This window comes from Calidris pugnax, unplaced genomic scaffold (genome assembly GCF_001431845.1).
Source record: "Calidris pugnax isolate Ruff unplaced genomic scaffold, ASM143184v1 scaffold56, whole genome shotgun sequence".
NCBI classification, from domain to species: Eukaryota; Metazoa; Chordata; class Aves; order Charadriiformes; family Scolopacidae; genus Calidris; species Calidris pugnax.
Genome location: NW_015090839.1, coordinates 2,579,275 through 2,605,807, shown reverse-complemented (window position 1 = coordinate 2,605,807; position 26,533 = coordinate 2,579,275). Strand labels below are relative to the sequence as shown.

At 35.1% G+C, this 26,533-nt stretch overlaps 1 protein-coding gene across 1 annotated transcript in view; it reads right to left on the bottom strand.

The window, feature by feature from the left end:
- The window catches only part of CEP128 (centrosomal protein 128kDa), a 110,016-nt gene that overhangs the window by 8,369 nt on the left and 75,114 nt on the right, over positions 1–26,533 (bottom strand). The window contains exons 18-21 of the mRNA XM_014941668.1: positions 23,001–23,050; positions 17,321–17,344; positions 2,120–2,197; positions 116–229 (exon numbers count right to left, since the gene is read on the bottom strand). Of these exons, the coding sequence (XP_014797154.1) occupies positions 116–229; positions 2,120–2,197; positions 17,321–17,344; positions 23,001–23,050 (266 nt within the window). The remainder of the gene's footprint in view (positions 1–115; positions 230–2,119; positions 2,198–17,320; positions 17,345–23,000; positions 23,051–26,533) is intronic.

Here is a 26,533-nt window from a genome sequence, read left to right as displayed (position 1 = left end):
AGAAACACTCATGTGTGATTTTAGTCTGTTTGTACCAGGAGTTAATATACATCAAATAAGCATACATTGCTGATTGAAAGTAATTGGGAAACAGAAGTGGAGTCCACACACATACCTTGAATTGTTGGACTCTGTGCTTTGAATCTTCCAGTTGTTGCTGTAGAGAGCTCACTATTTCTTTATACTTCATATACCTTTCCTCAATCATCTCCCTTCGGCAATGGGACTCCTAGAAATGCATTGAAAGATATAAATGATTTCATAATGTGAAAAGCAGTTAATAAATGTTGTCTGGCTATTGTAAACACAGGTGTCAGCAAGGATTTTCAATATAATGAATGAATTACTGACTTTCAGAGGTTGAGATACAGGGGCCATAAGAAAGCATGATGTTCTGTACAGAAAAATAATGTGACAATGGAAATAGGTTAAAACATGAACAGCCTCATCCTGGTGAATGACTTCTTGTAACTTTTTCCAAAATTCAGTAATATTATACCTTCTAACAAAGAAATTTTGTAATAGCGCGAAATTAATTACAATACTGTACAGACTTGAAGAAAAAAAGCTTGCTAAGGATACGGACTAAAAAGTATTTTCAAATAAAAAAGCATTAAACTTCTCAATGAACTAGCTAATGATTCACTTGAATGAATATAACAACCAGACAACTTGTGAGGCATTAGCAAAGATTTACTTTCTCTTTCCTTTTCCTTTCCTATGAAAACATCAAGGGAAGAACTTGCTAGCAGTGGAAAGCGATGAATGACTTTGAAATACTTCATTCATGCACTTGGGTAAAATATGCTATTGCACAAAAAAATCCAATGTATTATTTTCAAATAGAAAAATTAATGAAACTCCAAACTGATATCATTCTCACAGCTAAGGTATAAAGCTTAGCTCTCTTGAATAATAATGTCTATTAAACAATACACAGTTATTGGCAGGGACTTGTCTTAAGAAAATAACCTTTAAAAAACTAAGCATTGAGGAGAAATACAGAGCTAAAATTAAACCAAAGTATTTAGGTTCCAATCTCATGAACGTTGGCTGAGCGATAACTACAGCAAACCAGAAAATGACAATGATGTCATTTCACAGTAACATTAAGCAAGAGAGTGCGAGTGTGAAGGAGATTGTAGAGACCCCCCATTTAAGCTTCTGCTTTGCCTAACTGAGAGAATTTTTCCTTTAGCAGTGCAGAACCATCAGAAACAGAAGGCAAATGTCAAAATCTGTCAGAGCAAAAGGCTCTTCTGGGGATATCTGGAATGTGAAATTAAAATGATACACCTCAACAATATTTTTTTAAAAAACCCCACACATTTCAAGGAGCGTTTATGTTCCTAACTCTGTTGATGATGACAGCAATAAAATAGCATACAACTAGTATAAATCATGTGATCTCCTGCAAAAACACTTAGAATAAACCATGTTCCAAACAAATATGTTTTGAAATGTTTATGACTACAGCAGGATGAGAAATTGTAGATAGCAAATAATATGCAAATCGATGAGAAATTGTAGATAGCAAATAATATGCTTTTAATTATATAATTATGCATTTGTTGATCTGTGATTTAATACTGATATAAATTTAAAGTTGTGCAATGAAATTCTTTTTCAGTAAACAACCAACTTCATGCGTGGAAAATAATAATACTACAGCGCTGTAGCCACTTAGCCACTGAAGATCTAATTTGAGACTTATCACTCTTGACAGTACTCCACCACTACTGTCAATACATCCCTCTGTCGAAACAAACACACCTTGACTTGATAGTGATACCAGGAAAATAAGTGACAATTATTGGCACCGTGTCAAAACAAAACAAAAAAGTGGTTAAAGCTCACCTATTTTCACTCATTACTTTAAACATTGAAATAACTGGCATAATTTATTTCATTACAAATTTTCTTATAGAGCACTTAGCAGTGTTACTAATTGGGACTAAATTTATAACCTCCAAAAAATCTGTATAAACATGGAAATAAATTTCTGTATGTCTACATAATATGTACATATGTAATTTAAAATATCTTATTAACTAACTTATCTATTCATTAACCAAAATATTTTAGAACTACTAAAAGAGTCAAATGAAAACTTTCTCACTCCAATATCTTTGAAATCTTCTAACAGGCTCAGTTTCTCAGGAACAGATTCCAGATGGTCTAAAGCTACTCGAGTACTCTAAAGAACAGAAAACAAGGTAAAACATAAAAAAATTAATCAATTCTTTCAGCTAGCTCAAACATTAAAAACCTATTACATCTATGGAAACACTTTTGTAGGTATGTAGATGTCTGTAAATTAAACAGGTCAACAGTAAACAGACTGTTAAGGAAAAAGAAAGACAAAGTGAAACACAAAGCACAGTTTCCTTAATTTGAATCTCCATGAATAGTTACCAGTTTATTGAGCAGAACAATACTTATTCACAGTTTTGGAATTTATGTAGCCTTCAGAATTAAATTTTCTTGTACTTCAGGGAGTAAAGTACATTTAACAAAAATATAAAAGTATACTCACAGTGTTTATATCTTTGCAGTTAAACACATAGTAGAAACATACCCATTATTTCTTTTGGCAAATACAAATATGTGCAGTTAGCACTTAGCTAAATATAGAACAATCAAATTTCATATTTTGGTTTAGACATACGTGATGTAATGCTGAAAGATGAATTACCACCCTAGGGAGTGTAAGGGTTGGACTCAACAAGATTACACCTCCACACCACAAAAAGTGACACAGAAAATTCTAGTGTATAGAAGATGCAAAGAACTGAAGAAGATGAATCTCGTGTTTCAGGTTTTGTTCACAGGTGAAGTTGATCATGCATAAAGAGCAGTCATGCCCCACAAGCCAGATGCCTCTGGGGCTTCCCAAAGGCTGCCCTTCTGTTATTTGCTGAAAAGCGGGTTGAAAGAATACTGTTTGTACTATCTGAACAACTAATGGTATTTCATCCACAACTCTAAAGTACATTTCTTTGGATATGGTTCTGGAAACCCAGTATGCAATCTACCACTAATGGGCATCATTAACCATATTGTTCCTCTAGCACTTTAAAGCAAAAATCTATAGAACAAACAAAATTCATCAATTCTGAAGTCAAATATTGTTATGCTGTAAAGTCTCTGCAAACTGAGTTAACTTGCCCTTAATAACAAAAGCTGTATTTCTAGTCTTGGAAAGTCTCCATCTGATCAACACGAAAAACATCTCCTTTTGATCCCAGACTTATGACCTGAAGAGACTAAAACTTTCAGTCACACCAGGATAAGACAAATCAGTGGGAACCTCTCAGCACAAGGGCAGTCCACTCCAAAAAGCTGGGGTTTGTATCACTTAAAGCTCCCTGACAATTTTCAAAAGCAAGCCAATGAGTTAAGAGTGTAACAGCATGGGTACTGTGCTGGTTATAACAAATCATGAAACATCAGTAGTATTAGCAAACATCAAAAATACTTTACCGGTGATTACTACAGAAGGAACTGTCTACAGGCTTCATTGTTATAAAAAAGTGTATATCCATGTAAGCTAATTATTTAGAGAAGAATGTGATTTTTTAAAAGCATAGCTCATATTCCTTTAGTTAAAACTCAATCACACAAAAATTTATTAAAAAAAACTGAAATGGGACAAATAGCAATGAAATGAACACTCGTGAGCAGGATGCTTTCCTAACAATATCAATATTTTTATATTAATATTTTATTAATAATCTTAATCACATTACAAATAGAATGGATACTATATATTGTGTACTTACGTAATGAGTACATTAATAATTTAGTAATACATTCAATAGTATTATGTGCAATATATATTGTATATATAAAAAGCAACATACAAATATTATATATTTATATATTATCATGAATTAATAGCAGTATCATTAAAATTAATATTTATACTGCTACTATTGACTCCAGATCTATTGACTCCAGATCTTTTTTCCCCACATGTTGATATTAATTATATAGACAAGCAGTTACCGGCACAACAAACGAGCCATTGCTCCTATTATTTATAAGCAATATTGCAAATTACAATAACATATGAAAAGACTACAGCAATGTAATCTAGGAAAAGCCATTACATTTTGCTTTGAACCAACCACTTGCTACCTTAATTATATGCTCTTTCATGACTATAAGAGACTGTATCACAAGTCTCTCTTCATCTTCTCTCTGCAACTTCTCACCTAACAGACCTCTTGCCATCTTTCCCATTAAGGTTTTTCAGGCTGAAAAGCCCTAGTGTACTTAGTTGTTCCTCACACGACAGAAATTTCATGCCTTTGATCGTTCTTATGTCTTGTGTAGCCTCTCCAGTTCTGTCTTTTTTAAGACAGAGAGGGGGAACGAGGAGCAGAGAACCAGAACTGAACAAAGTAACCTAAGTACAGACATACCATCAATTTAGAAGCAATTATGTCTGTCTTGTTTGCTTCTCTCCTAACAGTTCCAAACATTCAGCTTTTAAGACTGCAATAAATATGCTTTCCATAAAAAATGAAGGTTCAGTTTCATAAACAATGGGATTCATTTGCATTTCACAGGACTGAACTTGTAACCAGTATTCAGTCCGAATAAACTCATTTAGTAGTGGATGCGAGACTGGTTTTCCTGTTTCTATTTCTGTAATTACACGTATGTAAAAATATTATGTATGTAAAAGTATTTCTCTAATTTTCTGTAATGATGAAAAATTTATACTGACAGCTAATATGCTGATTATATTAGAGACCATTCCTATAAAACAAGCACCTGGTTAAATCAGTTTTTCAGACATCTGGGTTACTTTTCTTTCTGTGACGACTGAGGTTCAAACAATATCTTCCACCTCCTAGAAAGAAACTTTTACCTTTAGATTGTATGCTTAACTAAAAAAGGGCTCTTTTATCCCGCTGTCACATTCTGCAGTAAGAAGGCAAGATGCAGCAGCAGAAAAATATTCAGAAATTCCCAAACCTGGCCCTTTTTTTTCGAGGTTAATTTCTACTCTTCACACAGTGCAGAAAAGAACAAGAATACATTACATTGAAAGGTGCTAGAAGAATAACAACTTCATTATCACAGGTAAGGGGAAAGAATTTGATGAGAAGGCGGGATGAATTGTTGCTTCCAGAACAGTAGGAAGAACATGAAGCCTAGAAAATGGGGTAAAAGGACTGACCAGCAAGGAAGGATATTTTAGATTTCAAGAAACCCAGGAAAAGCTGTGAAAAGTGAAACAGAGTAAAACAAAGATTTTTTAGTCTTTTTAGCAAGTCTTTAACAAGAAAATAGAAATGAGACAAGGAAAATATGGTGGAGGTAATTTAGGTATGAAACCAAACCAAAATGAGTACTTTTGCCTTTCTTTTATACTAACACATTCATTTTGTTAGATTTTAAAAGGTTAACTTTTCAAAATCTACAAGAATTATGCAAGACTAAATATATGAAGTTAAGCCTGAAAGATAGGTAAATCACTCCCTGAAATGGGCAGCACTGAGAATGCCCAGTACAAAAAAGCCCTTAATTGCAATGTTGACAACTGACCATGGCAAATTCTGGAAAAAGCCTGGAAGGAAGAAAGGTGCGTACTTGTGCTGACTGCCACTGAATAAAGTAGGGCAAATTAGTTTTGCAAAACTCAAAGTCAGAATTAATAAAGGTTCTTTCTTCTAACAATGAAACAGTATTTTCTACTTTCTCAGCTGCTGCATGAGAAAGGAAGTTAAGTAGATTTCACACTTAGCTAGTTGTGTTTGGACCAAAACTAAAATTTGCAGTATTATCTTCAGAAGAAGTTTTTTATTTCACTGTGTAATTTAATTTGCAATCAGTTTTTTTTTACTTAAAAAATTTTATAAGGAAATTTTAAGGAGAAAAAAAAAAATACTTTTCCTGTAATATATCTGGTACTTTACCAGAAAAGAATTACAGAACCTGCAGTTATATATTAATAATGAATGTATAAAATTGATTCTTCTTCATATTTTCAGGATGCAATCAGGCAGGAGTCCCACATATTGTGTTTAAAGTGTTTTTCAGAGATTATAGTGTAGGAACATTTTTATAGCTATGAAATACCTATTTTTTTTTTTTTTTCAAATGCTACTATACATCTCCAGTTCAGAGTAAAATTGCCTGCAGGTATCTATCAATCTCTAATGTTTCCCTTTAATAAGAATCAGCCATTTCACTTTTACAACAGTAAAGCAGTATTCATTCATATTTCATGCTTCATTTACAATGACCTTATGTTCATCAAAGCATTGATTTTCCACCCCATTAATTTATGATGAGATGCAATGTTTGCTGCTTCTTCGCAGAGTAGCCCCAGGTACTGGTGTGCATGTGTTTTTCTAAGGCTGGGAAATATAGGAGGGACAAAAGACCCTGAGCAATCCAAACTTAACTATATGTGAAACAAAATACCGAATCCTACTGTTCAGCTGTCATTTCAGTATCACACAGATCTGATGGACACGTGTCCGCAAAACTTTTTTACTTTGAACACCAACAACTCCCCTACCCTTTATAGAAATAAAGTCCTTCCTCGCAGGAATTAACTCCACAGTTGTAACACTCTCCAATCTCTCCTATTTGTCCAGCACCAAATAAACCATAAATATTTTAAGCCTGTGGTATAAATTACCCAAAAAATTTTGCTAGAGTATTTTAGTTATGAACTGCAGAAAAATATACATCTGAGATGTCACACAGAGTTGAAATAAAGTTGCCTGGGACACTGGACACAGTTTAATGTAGTGGTTCTACAGCATGCTATAAAGTGTATTCAATTTATAGCAATTTTTTTTTCCACCTACAAAGTTTTTTGCTTTTCCCCTGCTATGTTTTAACAAAGAAGACCTGTGATCTGTTCTTAACATAAAAGGAACTCAGGCTCTAAGTGTAAGCCCATGCCTTAAGCCATCCCATTTTTCAATTCTTTCTCTAAATTCCAACGCCAAGCCCTCATGTCAACGCTGTCTGTAAATGAAGTTAAGGAAGACACTCATGATCTGTTCTCCCAAAGTGTCTCCTAAATGTATTCCCTCTATTTCATGCACTTTTTGTGTGGGGAAAACAAATAATTAGCTGTGCCTCAGCTAGTCCTCATTAGTTACATCATTAAATGTAATCCTGAAAGCAGACCAGCCTTTGGGTTATATGCATACTCCGTGCTTGGTTTTCTGGTTTCACCAAGAGTCATGAGGATAAAGAATAATTTAGGCTACTTAGATTTCTGAATGGGTTTTCAGATTGCTAAAATTTAAACCTAACTACACACGGAAAATGATGGGCTCTAAGCTAACCATTACTTTTCAGGAAGTAGACCATGGGGTAATGATTCCTGTTTCCAAGACTTGCTAATTCAGCGCTCAGTATCAGTCAGAAAAGCAAAGTCAACACTGGACATAATTGGGAAAGGAGGAAAAAAAACCAAAAAGCCAGAGCACATTATTCCCAGGTATGAATCCACAGTGTACTTGAATCTTGACTACTGAGTGCAGGTCTGGACCTCTATTTCAGAAATAGGGAAAAGTCAGAGAAGAGCAACAGGAACAATCAAAGCCATGGAGCACTATTTCCATCTGAGGAATGATTAAATACAATGACATGAAAAAAAAAGGAGACTCTTCAGCCAGGAAGACAGAAGCCTGAGGGGAGAAATGACCAATTTGCATAAAATCAGAAGTCACATAAAGACAGAAAAATTTATATGGGTTTAAGAAGAAAACTGATCAAGTTCATGAACAAGAAAGACCATGGAAGGGTTCCAAATCCATAGAAACTGCATCTAGGTCCGGAAATCTCTGAACTTTGAATGGCTGGAATCAGAATGAATGAGTGGGAAACAAAATGTATGTCAGTCCTGTTCATACACTCTTCCCTAAGCATTTTATTTTGGCCATTGTTGTGTTGTCTATAGCTCGGCTAGATTGACCTTTGGTCTTAACCAGTACAGCTCCTTTTATATTCTAAAATTCTCACAGTCTTATGAACAGTTTGTGAAGTGATGTGAACATGATAACTCACACGCTAACATTTGCAGGGACAGAAATGCATGCCTTTTTCATAAAGCCAATGAAAAGAATGGTAGTGATGTGCAAATAAAAAGAGAAAAAGAAAAAAGCCAAGTTTGTTAGGGGAAATTCAATAAAGGCAGCGGCAACAAAAGAATATGGAGGAGGGAAAGGTGATGAAAGTTTTTAGCTGGCCCACAAAATTGGTCTGGTAATTTAATGAAATGCACAAAACCCTCCTCAACATGGATCAAATGCCACATTTGTATCATTAAGGACTGCACTCTATTCTATTAAAAGAGATGGATTTAGCCGCATAGAAAAAATGCGAAAAAGGCTGTTAGAAGCACCTGACACAGAGGGCAATTAAGTGCTGTTAACTTTTTTCCCAGAAATCGGAAAGCTGTATGCCATAATGCATACAAATAATCCTAAAGAGAGCAATCACATCTGTCTGCTCATTGTTTAACAGGGAACAGAAGGTACTGATACAGTGCACTGATGGTACCGATAAGAGGAAGAAACACCAATTGTACTGACTGAAGCAGTATTAATGGTACTTTACTTAACAGCAGTCTCTTCCATAGAGTGAGTGCTATTAATCTCTCTGTTTTTAAAATAAAGATTATTTACTTTGAAAAGGGGCGTTCTGTGTTTTCACAGAGAATGATAAAACAAATTACTCATGTCCCATGACTTCATACACACACTTTGATGTTTGAACCGAATGTGAACAGTTAATCCTCATATATTGATGTGATCTTGGTGATAGCTTCACACTGTCTCAAGGGACAGATCTAAATCAAAATCAGATACACATTTTATTTTTGGTCTCAAAGCTGCAATGCTAAATGCAAATAAATCAAAGCAGGTTTGTATACAGTCCTCCTAAAGTTTGCCTTTATAGTTGATATATTGAAAACATATAAACATAAACCAGAAACCAAACCTCATTGACTTTCAAGTACAGTGCTCCTTTCTTTTCTGAGGTAGGTAAAAACAAACAGCTATCTGTATAGCACAGATATTTTTGAAAATTAAGCTGACTTAAGTACCAGTTAGCTAATCCCCAAAGAATACCCATAAAAAGATTAAATGTGACTATAATTTTAACTGAGTGCAATGCAAGTCAGCAGGCAGTTACTCGCAACTCAGATGAAAGATGTAATGTTAAAGGTGACCTATGATGACTTATTTGTAAATGGCCTTAGCATGTTGAATACTTAAATAGCAAGAATAGGATGCACCCAGCATGTATAAAGGTATCCTTTGCTTTCCCTGTTAACATCTGTAAAACTATGCATTGCCAGCTTCTATCTCCAGTGCTAGACTGATACATCATACAGTCTTCTCTTCTGTGTGTCTGGTTCTATGTAAGCGGCCTGAGGTTCTCTGCTGCCTTGCATGTACCAGGCAAATTGCGTGATTGCTGGGATATTCTGGGACCTTGTACATTATACGTATAAAGGGGACCTCAAGAGAAAGCCAAAAATTTATTTCGTATCTTTATGTTCCATATATACCATTACTCCAATTATACCATGGTTTTGATGATTTCAGCACATCAAGAAATCAATTTACCTGTACAAAACCAGGCAACACATGTAACTTGATAAAGTTACACAACATTCAACTGGCTTTTTTTTTTTAATACTACATTGTTTCATCAGTTTTAGCTAGTAAGATTTTTTTTAAGCAAAACCTATGCTTACACTAATGAAAACCAAAAGACCTTTGTTAACAAAATACTGCAAATATAAAATTAACTGAACTTTTATTTAGACTCCAGATGTTTTTGCACATTTTAATTAAGAGAGCTTCATGGATGCTTCCTTTCCTGTTTGCAATGACATGGACCACATCTTCTCTCATTCATAAGCACACAACATCCCTGTGGTAACTACGGGAATTGTTTACATGGAAAAATATTAGGAAAGTATTTCTTGAATTTTTAGTTGTTTGATGCATATTAGCAACTGGAAATGTGGAGGAGACAGCACGGGCTTCTGGCAAGCCAGCTCTCTGTGAAGCATCTGCTACTGCTCTGACTACTATTTGGGATCCACAGGACTAGAATTTGAGATTCTATTCTTTATCATTTACCAAGATTTTGGTCAAAGACATTCAGATATAATTACTATAACACAAGAGACAGAGTGTGTAAAGTGAAGCAATGTTAGCGGGCAAACATTCTTAAAAGGTATAAAGATTTACTTGTCACTCATTCATGAATGCTATCTTCAGCTCTCGGGAGCTCTGAGGACTAAAAATCTTTACATGTAGTTTACATTAATGTTTTGTATGCTAAAGGTATTTCATCAAGCCTTACAGAAATTCAATTAACACAGCTTTCATGGGAAAGAAGAAATATCGTTCGCTTTTACAGCTGGGAAAAATTGAAATACAAAGCAAAGTGAGTTAACCAAGGATTCACAGCAAATCAGTGTCAAAGTAGGAAAAAAAATAAGAGTTTGGCTTATAGATTTTCCCATTTTAATCAAAAGATGCACAACAATAAGAAAAAACCAAAATGGTAGCATCAATAGATGTAACTGACATCTGTATTCCTAAGGGTATAATTTGATCAAATATAAAATATTTAAATCTAAAATGAAGGACCTGGCAGTGCATTAGAAACATTTTAGTCATAGTCCAGTGTCGAATAAAATTTTAATTTACTTTGTGATATATAAAACAAATGAAAAAAACCCCATACTATACCAAATAAATCTAGTTAAACTATGAGAAATAACTAAATATATCTAAAAAATTACAATCTTCTCTAATAAAGATTTACCCTGAAATTTTTACTTTTTTTTTTAATGGAAAACTGAGAGGATTTTGTTTTATTAAAATCTGGCAAAATGTTTAATATTTGCAACAGGTGGAACCCATCTTTACAATTCTGAAAGGAGCTTTCTACTCAGAGAATGTAGGGGTTGCATAAGGAGGAGTGTTGTCAGCAGGTCAAGGGAGGTGATCTTTCTCCTCTAGTCAGCCCTGGTGAGACACATCTGGGTCTGCATTGGGTCCAGTTCTGGGTTGCTCAGTACAAGACAGACATACTGGAGGCAGTCCAGCAAAGGGCAACTAATGTTCTTTAAGGGACTGGAATGTCCCTCCTGTGAGGAAAGCCTGAGAGAGCTGGGATTGGAGAAGAGAAAGCTCAGGGAGATCTCATCAATGTGTAGAAATATCTCAAGGGAGGGTGCAAAGAAGAGGGAGCCAGGCTCTTTTCAGTGGCGCCCAGTGCCGGGACAAGATGCGATGCACAAAAAACCCCAGGAGGGTCCATCTGAACATAGGAAACATTTTTTCATTGTGAGGGTGACTGAGCACTGGCACAAGTTGCCCAGGGACATTGCGGAATCTTCATCCCTGGAAACATTCAAAAGCCGACTGGACACAGTCCTGGGCAACTGTTTCTGAGTGGCCCTGCTTGAGCAAGGGGGTTGGACCAGAAGACCTGTAGAGGTCCCTTCCAAACTCAGCCATTTTGTGATTCTGTAACATACTGTATCACTGGTATCACCGCTGGAGAAGCTACAAATTTATCAGGCCAAGTTGTTAAGACACACGCCGTGAATATTTGTGAATGAATAAATATAAAACTGTCATCCTGACCACCAAACAAGGGCCAGTTTAATAAAGTTTACAGTTACCTACATTTTGTAACCCACCTCTTACAGGCAATTTAGCAATACATTCTTAGGCCAATATTTTAAATATTCTTTAACAAATACACAATAAGATATTCTTGATTATGCTTATCTGCAAATTTAGTATTAAAACTCTCAACACAATTATATATATATTTGTAACAATAAGTTACAGTATTTTTTACATTAATTCAGTAGTTAACTTTTAAAAAATAGTGAGGAACATTTTTAATAAAGAGTAACTTAAAAATGATGCCATACATCAATTCCTGAGGGAAGGGGGATTAGAGAGGTGACATTAGAAATATACCAATATATTTTTAGTTTGTGGACTTTGTGCAAATACACAGCCTTAAATGAAATCCATAAATTAGAAAAGATGTGCAAAATCTTACACGTCTATTTATTTCAGTATTTTTGGTTCCCACTCTAAATCCCAGAATTAACCAGAAAGTGAGAAATAAATATGAATGGGACAGAAAAGCAATTGTTAAAAAAGTAATCATACTCTTAATGGCAAAATTAATTCTTTTACAGCAAAGAAATATCAAAATGTTGGCGGAAGAAAACTAGAGGTGGCTGTATTAACAAAAAACTAAAAGAACAAGTAAAGCACCAAATAGCAGGTGCCAAAGGATGGATGAGTAGCAGGTATTCAAGATGAGTAATAGATATGCAAGGGCAGAAGACGACATCAAGGAAGAAGGGAAGAGGAAGGTGAGCATCACGCGAAAAGAAACAGCTCGCTGCAAGCACCATCAGGTGGCAGAAGTTCCTTGGGAGGAGTGAGCAGAAGAAGGACTTGGGGAACCTTGAGAAAATTCTCCACCTCCAGCAAAGGGAAGTGACACACTGGCTCACCGATGAAAGGAAAGGAAAGGGCGAGGCAGGCAGGACAGAGGATCTCAGACGGCTGCTCCTCTCCGGTCATTTTTATAAGATCAAAGAATGGCTGTGTTCTGGGAGGACCAGAAGGCCTTTGAAGTACTGGTAGTTTTGGCAAGACACTACAGAAGCAAAGCAAGGGGAGAAGAAAGTATTAACCCTTACATTCAAGATTTCCTAAACCTTCATATATATGAAGTATGACAATCATTAAATAATCTCAAGAGCTAACGGCAAGATTTACCTACCGATGGAAGGCACATTGAGAGACACGGAGAGAGCAAGCACCCTAACATGGATGATGTCAGGCAGTTGCATAATCTCCCTGTGAAATGCTTTGGGCATTGTCACCCTTCCAAAAATTCTCCTTTTAAAATGGGTGATAAATCAGGAAACTGATTAGAATTTGAGCCTGCTGCTACCGCAAAAGAGTCTAATAACTTTTACGCTGCTGAGTGCGTGCAGACAGAAATTTGTTTTACTGGTATTCGAAGTCTTACTTTCGTGAACATAAAATACGAGTTACAACAAAATACATAAGCGTTCATACTGGAAAGGAAATTCACATTAAGTAACTATTTTGCAGAGTACTTACAGCATTACTGGAGTTAAACTAGATTTATGACATTGTAACAAAAGTTGAATCGTGTCCAGAAATGTCTGATCCAAGTATTCTAAGCAAGTGGTAACCTCACTTCTGGGTTCTCTCCTAGAAGCAGCAAGCTGTCTTATTGATCAAAGGGTATAGAATGCATATGTTCACTGGAATAGCTTCAGGACAGGGTTGATTTCAAATTAAATTTCCCAGTCTTTTATGTCAGACTAGTACTACTAAGGCAGAGGAATCTGACTTGCAGCTTATGCTCACAAAGAACAAGCTGTAGCTACAGAAACCCACTGAAGTCACAACACAGCACAGCAGCAGCCTGCACCTACAAAAGACACCCTGACCTCTTTACGAGAATTAGATACACTTCCCATTGTAGCTACATCTGAGAATACAATACAAGAAAAATCATACACCTTTGTCTATAAGTAATATAGAATGAAATCCCCTGTAAGAATTAAGCTACGCTCAAGAATAAACTAGATCACCTTATTTAAAGATAAATCGTATTCATTTTGGCAAAACATCAGACAACATAATTGATTACTAAAGTAATCAGGAAAATTACTTGTTAAAAGCTATGTAATAATTAAATTCACTTTATTAAACAGTATTAAACAACAACAACAAAAAAAGAGCCAAACAAAACACATAATCTCTAGGTACTCAAAACCTCAGTTTTGCCTGCACTTGTTACTGCCCTGGCACTTCTCAGGATTTGAAGGATTATTCCAGAATATACCTTAGTTCTTCAGCTCCTTTTGTATCCACTAATGTGTCTGCCTAGGTACCCCTGGTCTTCCTTCCTACCTTCCAGCTTCTGCTCCTGCCCTGTGCACCCTGCTGGAGCAAGAAAAGCTGTACCCGTCTACTGTAGAACTGATCTGACTGAAGAAAAAGAGCCAAAAACATCCAAAGGGTTCTTGTGATGGGTACTATTTGTTCCCAGGTTCCTTAAGGGAGTGACCAGATCAGGTGGTGTGTGCTGAATGAGAATGGTAATACAGCACTTTCCTTGGGAACCAAGGGAGTTGGCCAAGGAAAAAGAAGATTCAAGAAACAGTCAGATAGAGCAGACAGGACCATTCATGGGTAGATGGAGCTTCCAGCTCAGACTGCTGAAAGGAGGAGGAGCTGACAGGGCTCAGAGATGATGCAAGGGATCCCCCTAGTTTGCTGCAACTCACAAAATCACTGAGCTTAAGATTACGACTTAAACTAGGCCTGGAAGGTATATTCACCCAAAGCTCTGAAAAGAACCTACTACTTTCCTGTCACACTTCTTTAATTGGAATTCATCACACAGATACTACAACAATTTTACTGGTGAGTGCAGGAGACAGAAATGAGTAGATTATAGAGAAAGGGAATAGAGCAGACTGCCAAATATACCTCTCAAAATACCTACACATACACAGTTTTCAGATCATTTCATATAACAGTTTGCTTAGGTTAAAATCTTAATCTAAATATTTAAAAAATGCATTTACTGTTAGATGTACATGTCTTTTCTCTTCCTTAAAAAGATATGTGCAGAGTAAAAATAATTTAAAAGGTAGCTGCAAAAGGCTTCACACCTGTGGTACATGTCAGACAGTTCTGCACTAAACTTCATCTCTTCCTGTGCAGAGCAGTTTCTTCCCAGTATTAGGCAGAATAAGAATAATGTGGAAGAAAATGCACAAGAGATTCCTAACCCAGCCACCCCGTGGTCTCACAGTTTAAAATAAGCTCTGGAGACCTAATGCTTTCCTATGCATTTTGTACAGCTTGTGTATATGTGTTCTGGCTTTTCCCTCTTTTGCTGCTTTTTGTATTTCGCATTTTGTGAATCTCATGAACTACCATCTTTCTGTAAAAATTCTCCTACAAAGATGTTTTTTCTACATAACATAAGTATTTTTTTTCTCTAAGGATTCTGTTTGAATTTGAATCTAATACCTTATGTCTCCATTCCGTTCTCTATAACCTGAATCAAATTACAAACTGTGTGACTGGTTGTACTTTTTTGATGCTGCACCCTGAGCACTCAAATAAAAGGTGATAAGAAAATTATACAAATATATGAGTACCGTAACTATTATGTACTCATTGTTATAAATCCTGCATAGATATACAGCTATGTAGACATACACACTATAAATGTAAGGATTCTTAAGGGTCCCTTAAATGGCAAGCCTTATTCATTCTTTTACTCAAGGGCTTTTCTATCATAGCTCATCCTGACACGTTCAGACCACGTAAGTATTATTCTGTGTGTATGTTCTTTTTAAGATCAGTAAAGGGGGTGAGGAGAGAGAATATTATCGTCCTCAGAACTGAAACAGAGATATAAAGGTCAAAACCACTTATTATTTTAAAGTATTCATTATGAGCTGTCTCACATCAGACTTTTGAGTATAGTTAGCAATATATATAGCCAGAGCTCCCACTGAATTTAGCTATTCTTAAACCTTTGTATTCTGAAAATCAGGCCACAAAAGTCACAAAGTCAGACACCCAGAAAACGAGGAACACAAAGTAATTAACAGTCTGTGAAAAATTTAGTTTAAGTGATTTGTCTGACATCACAGAAGAACTTTATGGCTAGAGTAAAATGAGTGCCTTGGGAACATTTGACGGCCTTAGGGATGACCATACTTTTCTTGCGTACAATCTCATGGCTTAACTTTACACATCTTCCAACGTTAGCAATAAAGCAAGCAGTGATTGATTTCAAGCTCTAGGATTTAGCATCACAAATTTGTGTGCAGGTGTTACCTCCCAACTTGCGTTAAGAAAGATAATTATATTTTACTCATGCTAATAATCCTCTTCTATCTGTACAATAACTTATAAATCTTCCTTCTTAAAGTAGAAGAGATTAAAAGTATAAAAAGCAGAAAGGCTCCCAAAAAGCCCAGAAACAAACATTGTCACAAAATATGGATTGAATTTGCATGACATTGTGCTATTTGCAAGCAATTACTCTCTGCCTGTGTCAAAACAGCTCTGGGAGCAGAAAGGACAAGGCATTTGCAGGCAGTTTAACTCATGGTTCGTGAGAAAGGGATGGCAGCGGATCCATGCCTGACTGGTTGTCACGTAAGCAAACCATGAATAAGAGATGCTCCTGAACAGAACTAATGTCCTGGCAGCACTTTACACTAACACAGCACTATGTGAAGTGCCAGGACACTGAATTTGAGCATTAGCTCCCAGCTCCCACACAGGCAGGAGTTCCAGCACTGCACTCTGATTTACAATGGGCCTTTTGTGTGTGAATGCAAGCTATTTTTTGAAGACACTGAATATATTTTAAGTATATTTTTTTAAATCGGAAGCTGTTTTCAGAGGTACACAGACAATCAGAAAGGATAAAATAATAATTTGAACATGTAAATTTTAAAAGTTTATACTTGTAGCCTTGATATTGTCTGGGGGTTTTTTTAGACGAAATTTTCTAGATTTCCAATGAAAAGAAACTTCAGGCCTGATAGATACTATTGTGGGATGTCTAATTGGACATTCCTACAAAAGAGGAAAGAAGCATGCTTCAGGAACACCACTGCAAGCCAAGACTCATCCCAGCTATTCCCCTGATAGATTTACTAGTTTGGGACATCTGGGTAATCCAGCTGCATTCATGGCATATACATGTGTGAAGGCTTTTGTCCTTCCAACTTAATGTCTTATTAAATTATATTAATTAATCATTAAAATGGTATTCCTTCATGCTTTTAGTTGCAGTGCTGATGTGGGCAGATGAAAAAGGATAAAAAGCACACTGAAATAACTCGATTAACAAAATAATTAGATCTACTACATCTTGACGGTTAGAAGTGTTAGCAGTAGAAAAAGAACATCCTCTGTATGGCTCAAATCTATAACGTTTCTTTTCCCAGGGATGGGATGAGGATGAACTGTACAGAAAAATTACAACATTATATTGTATTTTGTACAACCAGTGCTTAAATACCTACACAGAACGGTGTGGTGTAAAATTATCATATCTTCTCTTAAATGTAAAATGACAGTTAAAACGACAGAACTGCAACCCTTTTTTTTTTTAAATACATTAAAATAATATTTTTCATAATTTAGAAAAATTATCAGCGTCATTGTGACTGATTTGGAAATGAATTTAAGAAACTTACCGTTTCTAAGGCCATAATACGGTCCTAAAAATAAAGTACAAGATGCCATTAGAAAGGAAAGAATATAAATGCAATGTAAGTTGAACAATGATGAGAAGAATTCATTTGGGGTTTTTGCTGGTCATATGTATGGCATTTTGTAAAAATCTCATTGAATAAGAACTGCTGTACTTAATCAGTCCTCTGACCCATTTATGATACTATTTCACTTAGAAATATGTTCCAAAGAAAAGAAACTCCCCAGAAACAAGGTAAGAAAGAATTTGAAAAAAATTACCTATGATATATTATTTTCAAATAGTACCATTAGATTTTCAGTATTGTTGGTTTTACTCTTATGTATCCCAAAGTTTGATTTCTTTTTTTGATCATCTGTGACTGTAAATCTAGCATGTTTTGGAGTTCATGTCACGTTAGCATCTGGTTTAGTTTTCTTTCAGGCATTTCCTTAGAAAACTAAAAAGTAAATTCCATATCTTATTCTGTTATCCAGAAATAGCTCTGAAGAATGTTTTATTAATAACAAGATTATGTTAGTCAAAGTCTAATGTCAGACAAAAAAAAAAAGGCAAATAAGCTTGTGTCAGTTTTAATCCAGCACAAAATACAAAGAACCCACAATTTTTAAGTTTACTGTATATATTTTAACATTCCATTTTCATTTAAAAATATCTTTAAGAAAAATATTGAGCTAGGAAAATCAAGATCATGTAGTCTGGCACTAGTAATCTAAGAAAACACACATTGAAGTGTTTCGGTGAGCCCATATTTAGAGTACTTGAGCATTAAGACATTATACATTACACGAATTCTTACCTTGCTCAAATATTACTTTTTTGAAAGTATGGGAGAGGATTTTTTTTTTTTTTTCCTTTCTGGGTGGATTAAGCTAAGAATCCTTATACTTGTTTCTGTTCTATCCCTCCCTAACAGGTAAAAATGATTGTAATGATCTGGATTAATTCCTGCAGCATCCAAAAGCAATTACACAAGTCTCAATTAACTTCGCGATTCTGAAAGCAACAGGTACAACAAAAATTTCTTAGACCAATGGAAGAATTTTGGAGTGAGACACATTTCTTGCCATTTGCAAGAATGAGGAAGTATTTTTCTTTTTTCTTTTTTTTTAAGATTAGGTGGGAATGAGTTACAAAGACTCTTTTAGGGTTTATTTCAGTTTACTACCTGAACAAGCGTACATGTTCATGTAAAACCAGTATTTACATATTGTGTATTTACATGCTTGTGTAAAGCAAGCATCCCTTGGATTAGTAAAGGGCTAGCTTTTATTCATATAATCTTTTGAAGAAAAGACATGGTTCACCCTAGTGAAATGTTTAAAGCTCATTCACTGAATGATGTTCGGGGTCCAAATGATGTTAGTTTTCATCAGCCCCTTACAATAGGGGCAGAAAGTAAGACAATAAATTGTAGGAAAAATAACTGTATGAACTGAGGCTAAAAAAAATAAATAAATAAAATAGTCTCTGGAAAAGACTAATTGGTTTTGAAGATGTACAAAAAACCAAGCAAGACTGTTCAGGAAAGTATGCGTGAGGAAATATCAAAAGGGAAAACAGGAGTGCACAATAATCTAATACACTATCAAAATACAACTGCTTAAAAAAATGTTAACATTTTGCCAGTAGTGGATGCCACTAAACTGATGTTAGAACTGCATACACTGTGGTTTGAAACTCCATGTGCATAAACCGATGATAAATAATAAAGCAATGATATGGAGAAAAAAAACTCCACTTATCAGTTTTGGTTACAGGACTCTTTCAAAGTAGCAGGTTTTGAAAAAAATCAACAAAAATGTAAGCTTTTAATTTTTCATTTTTTTTTAAAAACAAAACAAACGATGATCTTATCCCTAAGGGCTGTGAGCAGGCTGTCCCCATGTGTCAAATGATGAGCCAGTGAGAAGGACCGGCCTGGCTGAACAGAGAGCTTTGGCTGGAACTTGGTGGGGGAAAAAATGAGCTTACAACTTTGGAAGAAGGGGCAGGAAACTCAGGAGGACTACAAGGAAAAGCAGGGAGAAAATCAGAAGGGCCAGAACCCAACTAGAACTTAGTCTGGCTACTCCCATTAAAAGACAATAAAAATGTTTCTATAAATATATGAACAACAAAAGGAAGGCTCAGATGAATCTCCATCCTTTATCAGATGCAGGAGGAAACACAGTGACAAAGGATGAGGAAAAGGCCGAGGTACCTAATGTTTTCCTTTAGATTTATTTCACCTATGTTTTAGTTTCTTATCAGTAAAAACAGGATAATATGATGTTCTAGAATACTTAAACTTTGACTTGTCTCCTAAGAAATGTGTGTTCTGTGCCCATCACAATGTGTGGTGGTGGTGGATTCCAACTACAATGTTGCATAAGCAAAAATTTACTTAATTTCACTAAAATTTTCTGTCAGAAAAGCGATGTATTATATACTAATATCTATACTTTCTTGGATGCAGGTCTGAGACACAGACTGTGTATTTCAGTACATCAGTATACGTGAAAAAATATTATGGGAAAAACTCAAAAATATTTATGTTGAGATGCTTGTTCCTCCAAAACATTGCAGTGGTTGTTACAAATATTCATATTTATTTAAGGATTCTGCAACAAAACCCAAGCTCATTACTATAAAAAATGGTATTTGCAGATCTCATAAACTTGTGGTGATAGTGAACAGCAATTCAGACATAAATTTCTTCAGCTAAAAAGGACTACTTCAATAAAAAAAATTCTTAAAGTGAATGTATTAGTAGGATGAGTCCAATGGTAGAATAAAGAGTGTTTTCAAAATGACTCATCTATTAAATAGGGCACATGATCTAGCTGCCTGATTCTAAAAACTGAATAAACTCTTACAATCTCAGCAGATAATTTTCTTAAAACTAGCATGTAATGTAATGGGAATTTTGTGCATTATCAATATATTTAGATTTTCAAATTAAGATTCTGTATTTTATATTTAGTTTTAAAAATTCATATTAGCATGTCACTACTGCCAAAGCAAATGAAAATGGCTTGCAAATGTTTTCCCAGGGAACATTCATACAGTTGAATATTGCAATTATCATGCATAGCATATTATTTTCATGAATGCAATGTTTTGTACCGCGGAACAGTTTTCAGAAAAAGGAAGATGAAAACCTGATAATCAGCGCCTTTTTTCTTCCAATGAGGTAAGAAAAGAAGTGAGGTTATATTCTTGGAGTAGCTATCAGAGAGAATGTAGAAAGTGAACTAGACTCCTCACACGTTAAAAATCGTGTTACAATGAGTATAGGTACACATGTAACAACAGAGAGCAAGCATAGGTGTAAAGAGAATATAGATATTATCTATGTTACACTCTACTATATAACTATATAATCTCATATATAAATATAAATTTTTATAACATAAGTATGTATAACATAGAAACTCCAGTCAAAAGTATGCAACAAGTTCAAAATTAAAAACCGAGAATATGGTGATGTCACGCAAAGTTTCAGCCTGCTAGATCCCCAAACACCCTGTATCAAAGAATTGCGTATATTACATATAGTTTCCATCTTGACACACAAGACAAGAGTCAGGTTCACATTGAAAGATGTAGGTATAAAGATTTCCACTGTCTACTTGATGAAGTATTATTTTATTTGCTAGCGATCCTTAATTTGACAATTACCTTCTAGCAATCCACTTCAATGGAAGCATTCATACATTAACTAACCATACACATGCTGAACTGGGGCTCAGCAGAAACAAATAGTCTATGTCACCTGGTGAATAAAGGGCTAAAAGTGCCAGTTTCAGCTCTGGGAAATGCTGTGTTTAAGGAAATTCTCCCTTTCCTCTTACTTCCTATGCTTTATATATTGAGATGCTACAGCTTGGGGAGATTCAGGCATGATGACATGGGTTGGTTTTTACAACTATTTGCTAGCAAAGTTGTGCATATTCAGCCATTGCAAGTTTAGAATACAGCACTACAAGAACAGAGGATCCCAGGCCAGGAACATTTTGAAACATTCACTAAGCTGGACATGATACTATCTAGAAAAAAATAGACGTTTTTGCTGACTACTTTGACTATGCAAGCATGGGCATCTGAAGGAGTAAAAAACTGCCATCAAGCATTTGAATACAAAAATAGCAGTCAGAGCGGTACAAGTCACATACCTAACCAGAACCACCAATTAGGGAATGGCTAAAAGCAATTTGATCAGGAACTTGACAGAGCCTCAGAAATCCAGGCAAGCACATATATGCACACAAGACACTGCTATGATGCAACTTTCTGCCATATAAAATTACTCCTCATTCAATCAGAAGTAACATCATTAGAACAATTTGTCAACTACCGAGCTTCACATGAAAGCAGATGCAGAATTGCTTCACTTGAAAGGAGATCTTTTTACATTGATGTAACTAGATATGCACCTGTGTAAACTGCTTGCGCAGACAAGCTCTCAGCCTTGTTGAACTTGAGCTGCCAGAAAGCTAGGCCAAGATTTTTGTTTGAACAGGAAACAGCTGGATTGGTGCGTTGTGTAACTTTTGGGTCTTGAAACTTGTCTCTCCTTACTGGATCAAACTGTTTCTACACTAACTCTTTGATACCTCCAGCCCTCAAAATGCCTTCTATTTCTTCCATGAGAAGAGAAGGCTTATCTTCAAACTCCCATGGTCAAAGCTCAGGTTAATACATAATTTCATTTTCTTTAATAGCCTTATCTTCATTAATTCCCTCATAAACATCAGGCTTCCAGTAACCTTATAGAATGGTGCTTCACTGGTATACTCTTCACTGTGTATCTAAACTTTTTTATATTCATTTTAGGTATTTTTTGCTGTAATTTGTTGTTAAATATTCCTTTTTTTCCTTCTTTATTCTGGAGAATACATACACTACGCTCCCCAATAATGTCCCGAGCCTCAGAATTTAGATATTCCAGGTTGATTTTGCTTTCTGAGCCATTTTCATTTCAAAGGAGCATGTTTTCTTTGACTGTAATGCTAAAATACTATTCCAAAGCTGAGCCTAGGGTAAATCTTACTTTCTAAGCACAAATTTAAAGTGTTTAGGCACAAGCAGCTTTACTGTCAGATGCCATACAATGAAGATTTACTATATTGTATCAAGTCCTAGCACATATCAGCTGGTCCCTTCTTTCTCCGGAAGGTGATTATGGACACTTAACGTTTCAGAGATTTAAAATCCTTACTTAAAATCTTTAACTTTCAGTTTTATTCGGAGATGGAGAAGAAAGCAACACAGCCCAGAAAATCTAAACCAACCAATGGAGTATAAAGCATTTTTGCACTTCTGAATGCAGACTTGCACTGCCCCTATTCAACATACAGCTTCAGCAAAGCCAGCACTAGAGCATAATAGAGCAACTTCAGTATATAGTGTGACTTAAAAACAGCATTCTTGTCATTGATGGACTAGATTTATCGACTCATAGGAGAATGCTGACTACTTGAATCTTCTCTAATTTGCAACTAAATTGGTGTGCAGAAACTCAACAGTATTACCAGCTATCAGGTCTCTATTTGGCTGCATATATTTCCAAAGCTGAATTTAAGATACAAGGGAGTTCAGCAAATCATAATGTTGTAATACAATTTGGTAATTTTAAGGGTGACAAAAAGCGTAGCTAGTTAATTAAATAGAAAGTATACCTGGAGAGCTCCCATTTCTTCCTCTCTTCTGAGGGTCTTCTCTAGCAGCTCTGTAAAATTAAAAATGGAACCTTTAAATTCAACTTCCTGCCTCATGGCTTGACAGAAAAAACACTGTGTAAAACAGTCAGTGAGTTTTTTGTTTTACAGCTTTCACAACATTCCTTTTCAGCTGATTAAACTAATTGATGAAATGTGTCAGTAATATGATTGTTTCCAAGCATGGGCTGTCGAGGTGACTAAAAAACAGCTACAAGAAGACAGTTTGACTGGGGGGAAAAAAAATCATTAATATTCACAGAAAAACTTGCCAAGGCTTAAATCAATCATCTGGTGTATTTTTAGGATTGCATGAAAAAAATCAAAGAGATTCACTCTGGAAATCGATTAAAACAGAAGTAGCTCATCAAAGCTATGCAATTATATATGAAAAGTCACTCTAGGTTACTTTTTCAACAACCAAGTAACAGCCCCTGGGGAAACAAGTGCAGACAATTTTGACTATTATCACAACAATTCCCTTCTCTTACTAAAATGGAGCAATTTTGATAATGAAAATAGCCAGTACACTGTAACAAACATATTAGAAAAGTTTTTTATCGTCTTTAAACCAAAAAGTCCTAATATCACTTCTGTGACACATATATATTGGCACATACATGTACATATGTAACATGTCATGTTAGAAATTAATTTCTGTTTGAGTTCTGTCAGATATGTCACATGAGTTGCTTCTCCATTTTATTTCATTTACATATTTTTATGATTAAAAATATGGTTTTGATCATTATATTTAGTATTCTTGGAAATCCTGAAGTTATAACATCATGGAGAGCAGGAAAACCAAAAAAGACGCTGCAGGCTTATTACTATTTTAACTATCAGAAGTTCACTCATGAGTTTTACATGAGAAGAGCACTGCTTTCACTAAGCCAGAGTCCGACTTTGAATCAAGATTTGTCCCAGTTTGCTAGCAATTAGGAGAGTTATGAGATCATGAAATTGCCTTGAAAACCTCATAGGACGGAATTCTGACTGCTCATTCCCACAGCATCTAAGTACAGAACAGCTAACTGAAAGTACCTCTGGATACCTCCTTAAGCAATAAATACTACTGAAAAATGCATAGTTCAGTTATAAAAGATTAGATTAAATTATTTACAAAAAAACCTAACTGAAATATTCTACCAACATGAATTTGCCGCCTTTATTGATTATATCTTTTACTTTTCTTTCTCTTTTCTCTAGTTATGAAGCCTCCTTGTGAGCACCCCAACCTGTTACCTCTTTTCTCCTAGTGCATTACCCATTTCCAACTGCACACAGATTATTTGAGACTTATGTTTAGGTACCAGTCCTTTAAATGTAATGTAGATAACATGCAGAAAATTCTAGTTATTTCTTTCACAAGCAGAGAGATTGACTCTCTTTTTTCCAAGCTTCTATGCAGTTTTCTTTTTAAAATCCTGTCTTAAAATTAATAAAATGTCTGTTTCTTCACTTTCTTTTGGCACATTTGTGTTTCTCTGTATTATTCTTTGGTATGCTTTCCAGTACAGTGACTCAACTGCCATATAAATTACTGTAGCTAAATGTGCTGCCATCACATTACTTAGTGTGAGAATTTGGGTTTGGAGGTTTGGAAAGTGGCTGCCCTGTATCTTTTCCTTGGGTTTATTCCAGTATTGTAACTGAGATGGTAAAAATTAGTATTGTAATACTAGCTTTAAAAAAAATATGAGAAGGGTGGAATAAGTCTATGAGAAAGGATGGAAAAGGAAAGATTCTTCCTCATGTCCCATCTAACCAAAGAAAGATTCTTACACTTCACTATTTTCATTCTAATGCAATATTTGCGAGTCTGTTGTACAGACATGATTGTTCTAAGTGAAAAGGATGATATTACAAGGTTCTTTTCAAAGGCCTTTTATAAAGGTAAGGTAAATTCAGTTAATTTCTGCTAACAGTCTCTAGATTTTAAAGTTCTGCATCTGAAATTAGGGATATCTAGAATCCATTTACTTTATTGTACCCCGGCTGAAATTGACTGTCCTGCAGGACACTTCATAAAACTCTATCCCCAGAAGGGCAGGTAGGTATTGAAGTTTTGTTATTTAACTGACAGTATACACCTACTTTACAGAGTCCCCTTTATGACTACATATTTAAGAACCAAGTTCCGCATTTAAACTGATGATTCCATTTAGTACTCCATCTAAAATTAATAGCATGTTTTTTGCCAATGCTAAAAAAAATATAAAAAACAAAGCAATACATACTAAACAGCTTTACAAAAAGGTCCAATAAAAATACAGCATATTTTATCATTCTTTTAAACATTGGTACTTTTAATGACAGAATATCTTTCCATAATTGATTTGAAAAGTTCTGTTGATTTGTTTTATAATTTGTAAAACACTTCCCATAATTAAGTTCTTCTGCAAACATTTTTCATATATTCAATGCCAGAAAATAATGTTACACTAAATTTAAGATAGAGAATGCATTGTGGCTGTAATATAACAAAGATGGTCACTAGCCCTAGTGAAGTTTTCTTTCGCTCATCCTGTGAACAGCCTCTGAGTTTCTCTAATTATAACTTTCTTTCCTAAAGGAAGTTGCACAGTGCCATGAGTTTCTACATTTACGAACAATGCTGGTATAATCATATTTCAAGGCCTAACGTAACCACAGGGCTCTTGGTTTTTTCCAAAGCAATATATCATTATTCTCATGGGGCGCAGAACACATCAATTTATAGATTGTCTAGAATAATCAGCATTAATGAAAACACATTACAAAGGCACCTTCAGGCATTGATGGTTGTTCCCAAAGGATGAATAATACATGGAAAAAGACAACAAGAGAAATTACTTTTAGAAATAAAGATATTATCAACACATTTCCCTTTTGTATTTTTTACTCAATATGAAGCTTGCAATCCTCTAATGAGCTATAAGCTAAAACTATTCAAAAAATTTAAATGTTTCAGTTGTTTAATACTGCTCAAAATCAACAGCAAGTTCACGATGTTGTCCGCAAAATTAGGGATCATACTTTTGTATAGTTTTACAAGAATAATTTATTTATAGTGGTTAAACTCCAAATCATCTAAAGTTTATCTCATTTAGCTATGTGTCAGTAAACACCGAGGGTCCCTGCAGTTATACCACAGTGGCTTAGATTTATCTGATCAAACTGCCAGGAAATATACAGGTTATGATTTAAAACAGTCCATAAGAATCATTATCTCTTGCAGTTTGCCTGACACTGAAACAACATCGAATGCTGCAAAATAGTGCAAATACTAACCTGGAGATGAAGACTTTATCATCATCATAACTATAATGTAAGTGAGGAAAAAAAGATATGCAGTTATTCAGATAGGCTTTTTGCCACACACACACACTCAAGTTGTAATTTTCACTGTTGGTGAAAAGTATCAGAAAATAGATTTAGGAACAGATATTTATTGATTGGAATGAGTAAAATACAACTGTACTATCTTATTTACCCTAGCTAATCCATTAACG